Source organism: Cebidichthys violaceus, unplaced genomic scaffold, assembly GCF_023349555.1.
Source record: "Cebidichthys violaceus isolate CVI_PGR_0920_01 unplaced genomic scaffold, fCebVio1.0.p SCAF_16, whole genome shotgun sequence".
In the NCBI taxonomy this organism is placed as follows: Eukaryota; Metazoa; Chordata; class Actinopteri; order Perciformes; family Stichaeidae; genus Cebidichthys; species Cebidichthys violaceus.
This window is the reverse complement of record NW_027176329.1, coordinates 699,200-707,784: the sequence shown is the minus strand read 5'-3', so window position 1 is coordinate 707,784 and position 8,585 is coordinate 699,200. Positions and strand designations below refer to the sequence as shown.

Genomic DNA, 8,585 nt, shown 5'->3' with positions numbered 1-8,585 from the left:
CTAGTACAACACTGACTAGTACAGACACAGACTAGTACAACACTGATTAGTACAACACTGACTAACAGACACTGACTAGTACAACACTGACTAGTACAGACACTGACTAGTACAACACTGACTAGTACAACACTGACTAACAGACACTGACTAGGCAGAGCCTCACCTGCCATCATGAAAAGTAAAACACAAATAATGCTAAAATAAAATACATATTAATATTCCTCTACTGATCTGTGCTATAAATGTAATTTCTGTATGATTCCAATCATTTCAATCATTTTTATAATCAGAACCTCTGAATGATGTCATGTCCTGTTCAAACAGAGGAGACAGTGAGGTGAGACAGAGACCAGCTGTTCCTCACCTCACTGTGAATCCTCACTAACTGTTGAGTCTTTTTCTGTCTCATTGTTTGTCACCACTGTAATATCTGTAGACTCTTTTATTAGATGTCCTTTCTTTACATAGAATAATGTATTTCACGTCTGTGTAGAACATGTTTAGTGTCGCTGATCTGACATTAAAGCACAGAGGGGCAAACAGTACCTCTGCCTCACTGAAGGGGGCGAGCGAGAGCCCACGGGTCGGGTTTATGCTTGTTCTGTCGTTGCTCTTCTTCTACACTTCTCTTCTTCTACACTTCTCTTCTTCTTATATTTGGCTTTGACCACAAAAATGTAACATTCAGTATCTAAGCTTAGAAATGTCTCAAAAAAATACATATGACCAAATCATCATCAGTTCAACGTCGGACAGGTAAAGTAACCTTTTATGTGTTCGTTGTTCTCTTTATACATCCGTTACGCAGATTATCGCGGAATCTCACGATTTTCGCGGGTGGCGCTCGCGAGCGCTCCGCTTCTGAAACGCTCCTGGTGGAATCAGACATGTACCTTAATGTGTTTGTAAATAATACTGATATGAAATATGAAAAACAACCAGTAGTCAATGTGTAAGCTGCCAGTTGAATGTTGATTTAAGCTTCTCTATTGGGTTCATATATTTGTAAATCTGACTGATGTAGAGTCAGAGCCTCACCAGACACGAGCCTCACCACACGTCACTGGCACACACTGACTAGTACACACACTGACTAACTGACACTGACTAGTACAACACTGACTAGTACACACACTGACTGGTACACACACTGACTAACTGACACTGACTAGTACAACACTGACTAGTACACACACTGACTAACAGACACTGACTAGTACAACACTGACTAGTACAACACTGACTAACATACACCGACTAGTACAACACTGACTAGTACAACACTGACTAACAGACACTGACTAGTACAACACTGACTAACATACACTGACTAGTACAACACTGACTAACAGACACTGACTAGTACAACACTGACTAGTACAACACTGACTAGTACAACACTGACTAACATACACTGACTAGTACAACACTGACTAGTACAACACTGACTAACAGACACTGACTAGTACAACACTGACTAGTACAACCCCGACTAGTACAGACACCGACTAGTACAGACACTGACTAGTACAACACTGACTAGTACAACACTGACTAGCACAACAATGACTAGTACAACACTGACTAACATACACTGACTAGTACAACACTGACTAGTAAAACACTGACTAACAGACACTGACTAGTACACACACTGACTAACAAACACTGACTAGTACAACACTGACTAGTACAACACCGACTAGTACAGACACCGACTAGTACAGACACTAACTAGTACAACACTGACTAACAGACACTGACTAGTACAACACTGACTAGCACAACACTGACTAGTACAACACTGACTAACATACACTGACTAGTACAACACTGACTAGTACAACACTGACTAACAGACACTGACTAGTACAACACTGACTAGTACAACACCGACTAGTACAGACACCGACTAGTACAGACACCGACTAGTACAACACTGACTAGTACAACACTGACTAGTACAACACTGACTAGCACAACACTGACTAGTACAACACTGACTAACATACACTGACTAGTACAACACTGACTAACAGACACTGACTAGTACACACACTGACTAACAAACACTGACTAACAAACACTGACTAGTACAACACCGACTAGTACAGACACCGACTAGTACAGACACTGACTAGTACAACACTGACTAGTACAACACTGACTAACAGACACTGACTAGTACAACACTGACTAGCACAACACTGACTAGTACAACACTGACTAACATACACTGACTAGTACAACACTGACTAACAGACACTGACTAACATACACTGACTAGTACAACACTGACTAGTACAACACTGACTAACAGACACTGACTAGTACAACACTGATTAGTACAACACTGACTAGGACACACACTGACTAACAGACACCGACTAGTACAGACACCAACTAGTACAGACACTGACTAGTACAACACTGACTAACAGACACTGACTAGTACAACACTGACTAACAGACACTGACTAGTACAACACTGACTAGCACAACACTGACTAGTACAACACTGACTAACATACACTGACTAGTACAACACTGACTAGTACGACACTGACTAACAGACACTGACTAGTACAACACTGATGAACAGACACTGACTAGTACAACACTGACTTGTACAACACTGACTAACAGACACTGACTAGTACAACACTGACTAACAGACACTGACTAACAGACACTGACTAGTGCAACACTGACTAGTACAACACTGACTAACAGACACTGACTAGTACAACACCGACTAACAGACACTGACTAACAGACACTGACTAGTACAACACTGACTAGTACAACACTGACTAACAGACACTGACTAGTACAACACTGACTAACAGACACTGACTAACAGACACTGACTAGTACAACACTGACTAGTACAACACTGACTAACAGACACTGACTAGTACAACACTGACTAACAGACTAGATATAACTAATAACAGAATATGAGCTGATGGAGATGACCGCTCCTTCATGTGTCTCGTGCTCCTCCACACCTCATGGGACGGGTCTGGGCATCAGGCTCGTCTACGCAGAGTTGCGTCAAGCTGCTAGTGAACGACCAGGGCGCAGCCGGAAATGAGATGAATACCCCTTCAGAATTAAAGCGTCTTTTTAATCACCCCGGGAAGTTGAAATGTACAGTAACGAAAACGTAATCACAGATGCTTACTTACTGAGAGGAATCCGTAGAAAATGATCAGGGACATTGTCCTCCACATCGAAGGCCCAGAGTACGTTAAATGTATTTTACAACAGCTAACGTTAGCGTTTAACAGATCATGTTATGTGTGGTGAAGCCCGTTAGCCCTCCTCTGTTAGGAAAGGTTTTAGGACCAAGAGGAACATGGAACACGGCAACGTGGGTCATTCACAGCAGTGACGTCTGTTCCCTCTCAAATAGCGCTGTCTTCAGTGGTTTGGGTTAGGGATAGTGGGCAGTGTGGTTAACACACATCGATGGGAAAACACTCTTCAATACACCTCGCAAGCAGGTCTTATATAAACCTGATGATGTTAATAGTAATGATAATAACCTGAATAAACTACCCCTCAATCAGCAGTGCTTATATGACCCGAGGCTGGAACGGGTTTTTCAACAGAATGTTGCTCTGTGCTGACCTTTGACACCAAGTCATCCAGTTCATGTCGGTGTCCACTTCGTACCCACAATGCAGTAGCCTACGGGGACACACGTTGACGTTTACTTTGACTGGGGGACAAAGACAGACAAAGACACTTTACATGACTAATGAATCATTCAAATGAATAAATAAATGAATGAACGTCAACTAAAGCAGAGATATATATATATATATATATATATATATATATATATATATATATATATATATATATATATATATATATATATATATATATATATATATACATGTTTGCATGTGTTTTACTTTGAAAGGGATGAGCGGAAGCTGCGTCTGTGTGTGTGACTTGACTCTGGCCCCCAAGTTGTGTGTCAGGCAGGCTGACGGGTTGTCCGCCGCCCGGAGCCTGGAGACACTTCTACCGTAGACGCGTTTATCTCCACACCGGTGTCTCTCTATCACTTTTCGGACGCGTCTGCGCTTGACTCGGGGCGTGGACGCCGGGGGGACAGGGGCTCGTTGGACAACCGCGCTGTTTGTGGAGAAGAACTGATGTTGCGTCTCCGTACGAGCGCATAGGTAGCGCAGGACCCCCCCCCCTTTCAGAAGGTAAGGTGTTTATTTCTCTCCTAAAAACGAGCCCTCACATCAGGCTGGACGCGTGGACGCGCCACCGTTAACAACGGCCCCTTCTAGCCACACGCGCGGACGGGTCTCGGTGCTGCGGTTTGTGGCGTGATTCCACGAACAGCGCCGTCGAAGCGTCGCTTTGCGTTTAGAAACTTAGAAAGTCGCTGTGATCTCTGCACGCGCGTCATGGTTCAGCTGGTCGCTGCACGCAGGTGGATTCCTGCATCAGATCCCTAGAATAACCTTATGGTAATATTCATCAGGGGATCGCTGCGCGACTCTGGAGGGGTGTGACTATTTAATTTATTATTAATGAATCCCGTCACTTCATATTTAATAATGTAATCTAAAACGTTGAAAATAATGAAAAATGTCAAACACAAATATTCCAAAAGGATGTTTTGCAAATGAGATCTTTAAAATCATATGAAGCAGAACAGAAGCTCACCTCTGTATCACTGTGACTATGGATGTGTGCTGTCTTATATCATGTATATCAATTCATATTCATTTAAAATAAATGTACTAGTCCTTTAGTTAATAACATCATGGAGTTTAAGTTATAATAATTCATTAGAAGTGCAGTACCTGGTTCTAAATCAGTTCATAGCGATGCTGTAGATTCTCAACTGAGACCATGAGGGTGAAATAAAGTAGCATCTTTATCATTACATCATATAATAAAGTAGCATCTTTATCATTACATCATATAATAAAGTAGCATCTTTATTATTACATCATATAATAAAGTAGCATCTTTATATTACATCGTATAATAAAGTAGCATCTTTATCATTACATCATATAATAAAGTAGCATCTTTATTATTACATCATATAATAAAGTAGCATCTTTATTATTACATCATATAATAAAGTAGCATCTTTATCATTACATCATATAATAAAGTAGCATCTTTATCATTACATCATATAATAAAGTAGCATCTTTATATTACATCATATAATAAAGTAGCATCTTTATATTACATCATATAATAAAGTAGCATCTTTATATTACATCATATAATAAAGTAGCATCTTTATATTACATCATATAATAAAGTAGCATCTTTATTATTACATCATATAATAAAGTAGCATCTTTATATTACATCATATAATAAAGTAGCATCTTTATCATTACATCATATAATAAAGTAGCATCTTTATTATTACATCATATAATAAAGTAGCATCTTTATATTACATCATATAATAAAGTAGCATCTTTATCATTACATCATATAATAAAGTAGCATCTTTATTATTACATCATATAATAAAGTAGCATCTTTATTATTACATCATATAATAAAGTAGCATCTTTATTATTACATCATATAATAAAGTAGCATCTTTATCATTACATCATATAATAAAGTAGCATCTTTATCATTACATCATATAATAAAGTAGCATCTTTATATTACATCATATAATAAAGTAGCATCTTTATATTACATCATATAATAAAGTAGCATCTTTATATTACATCATATAATAAAGTAGCATCTTTATATTACATCATATAATAAAGTAGCATCTTTATATTACATCATATAATAAAGTAGCATCTTTATCATTACATCATATAATAAAGTAGCATCTTTATCATTACATCATATAATAAAGTAGCATCTTTATCATTACATCATATAATAAAGTAGCATCTTTATCATTACATCATATAATAAAGTAGCATCTTTATATTACATCATATAATAAAGTAGCATCTTTATATTACATCATATAATAAAGTAGCATCTTTATTATTACATCATATAATAAAGTAGCATCTTTATCATTACATCATATAATAAAGTAGCATCTTTATATTACATCATATAATAAAGTAGCATCTTTATCATTACATCATATAATAAAGTAGCATCTTTATCATTACATCATATAATAAAGTAGCATCTTTATCATTACATCATATAATAAAGTAGCATCTTTATATTACATCATATAATAAAGTAGCATCTTTATATTACATCATATAATAAAGTAGCATCTTTATCATTACATCATATAATAAAGTAGCATCTTTATCATTACATCATATAATAAAGTAGCATCTTTATATTACATCATATGTCGAGCGGTGTGAGGTCAGAGGTCACACGAGGATGGTGGGGTCAGGTTATAACACAGAGATCCGTTTTGTCCGGTGGAGGCGGTCCTTGCCGTTACAGATGACGCCTGTAAAACCAACGTCTGAGACACCGGACAAAGTGAAGATTTTGACAGGAAAGACGAGGTAACCGCTGTGACATCATCGAGGTTGTTTTGACCTGACGATACAAGAAGAGGAACTTTATTATTATTTTACCGAATCCCCTCGCTTCATGACGTTACTACAAACTGGTGATCAACAGGTCTGTGTCTGGATTGGTCGTTCTTCTCTGTTGGGCTGGAGGTCGTCCTCTGATGCTCTTGTCTTTTCAGATACAGCTGTTTTGAGCTGTTGGAATGTCTACCTTATTCTGAAGTTCTTTTATTTTCACTATAGTTGCAGATTGCACAATAGTAATTGTTACATTCTGCAACTGTTTCACACACCATAAACCCGTAAAAAGACCCAGTCATGTAAAAAAGACAGCGCCAGACCGTGAAACCGGAGTGTGTCCTGACTGAGCTGTGGATCAGTACCCTCTTTTAACCCTCTTCTTCAACCTCCCTTTTATTCTGTATCTTGTTTATATTCTGTGTTTGTGGTCTAATGTGGTCTCCCTTTAATATCACAGTCAACAAGTGCAGAAACATTTTAACGTGATGTGTCCACTTCCTGTACACAGGTTGGGACCCGCCCAGAGAGAGAGACCCAGACCCGCCCAGAGAGAGAGACCCAGACCCTGGACAGTCCTAATGAAGATGGAGTCAATTATCTTTTGGAGGGCTGTTTTCATCTTCTACACACTTCCCCCTGTCCAGGTACTGAACATGGATGGATGGATGGATGGATGGATGGCTGAATGGACGGATGAATGGACGGACGGATAGATGGATGAATGGACGGACGGATGAATGGACGGATGGATAGATGGATGAATGGACGGATGGATAGATGGATGAATGGACGGACGGATGAATGGACGGATGGATAGATGGATGAATGGACGGACGGATGAATGGATGGATGATGGGACGGATGGATGAATGGAGGGACAGATAGATGGATGGATGGATGAATGGACGGATGGATGGATGGATGAATGGATGGACAGACGGATGAATGGATGAATGGATGGACAGACGGATGAATGGATGAATGGACGGACGGATAGATGGATGGATGAATGGATAGATGAATGGACGGATGGATGGATGGATGAATGGATAGATGAATGGATAGATGAATGGATAGATGAATGGACGGATGGATGGATGGATGAATGGATAGATGAATGGACGGATGGATGGCTGGATGGATGGATGAATGGATAGATGAATGGACGGATGGATGGATGAATGGATAGATGAATGGACGGATGGATGCTGGATGGATGGATGAATGGATAGATGAATGGACGGATGGACGGACGGATGGATACACTGGATTTGCTGACTGTATGACATATGAACACCTTCCTGTACTTCAAACAGAACCTCTCATTATATTTGCGTGTGCTCATTGTAGATGTTTGCTCTCCTGGCTCTCATGGCCTATATACCATCAACAGTCTTTGGTGAATCTAACGAACACAGACCCGATTAGAGGAACCTTGTCGGGGTTCACTCACTGCTCCGTTGTCTGATTTGATGTCACCAGTCCGACTCGAATGGTTCTCACAGGTCGGTGTATGTCAGCGTGGGGAGGCTGCTGGAGCCTGGGTGTGAATGTCACCTCTTTATATGACAAATATAGCAGCTCCTTAATCCCCGACTACAGGCCGCTGTGGACCCGGTGTTCTCCACGGTGGAACCAGCACAAACATCTTTATTTGGACGGGTCTGTTTATAAATCACTGAAGCCTCTGGAGCAGCGGGGGTATGTCCGCCTGCTATTTTCAGGACTTGCTGTTGTGGTGAGCTGTGAATTTAAGTTTGAAGGTTTGGACAGGGTCCCTGCTCATGAACTCTACACACAGCCACCTGCAACGTGAAAGAAATAATGGTGTAAGAGTCACACTCTAGGAGAAAATACTGGCCCATAGTGACCAAACCCTCATTTAAAGTACTCTGTGCTATTAGCAGCAGTGATACACACAATACAAGACCAGTTATGAGTAAATAGACATGAATCAATCAAATAATGAACTGAAAAGCACACAGAGAGTCCAGGACCAAGTCCTCCCTTGATCCATGCTACACCCTTCCACCAGGT

At 39.8% G+C, this 8,585-nt stretch overlaps 1 protein-coding gene across 3 annotated transcripts in view; it reads left to right on the top strand.

The window, feature by feature from the left end:
* The first annotated feature begins 3,997 nt into the window (after window positions 1-3,997).
* Window positions 3,998-8,585, top strand: part of adamtsl3 (ADAMTS-like 3) — a 128,003-nt gene continuing 123,415 nt past the window's right edge. For all 3 annotated transcript variants that reach the window (XM_068710686.1, XM_068710685.1, XM_068710687.1), the window contains exons 1-2: window positions 3,998-4,232; window positions 7,057-7,192. In XM_068710686.1, coding sequence (XP_068566787.1) covers window positions 7,127-7,192 — 66 coding nt within the window. In that variant the 5' untranslated portion in view covers window positions 3,998-4,232; window positions 7,057-7,126. The remainder of the gene's footprint in view (window positions 4,233-7,056; window positions 7,193-8,585) is intronic.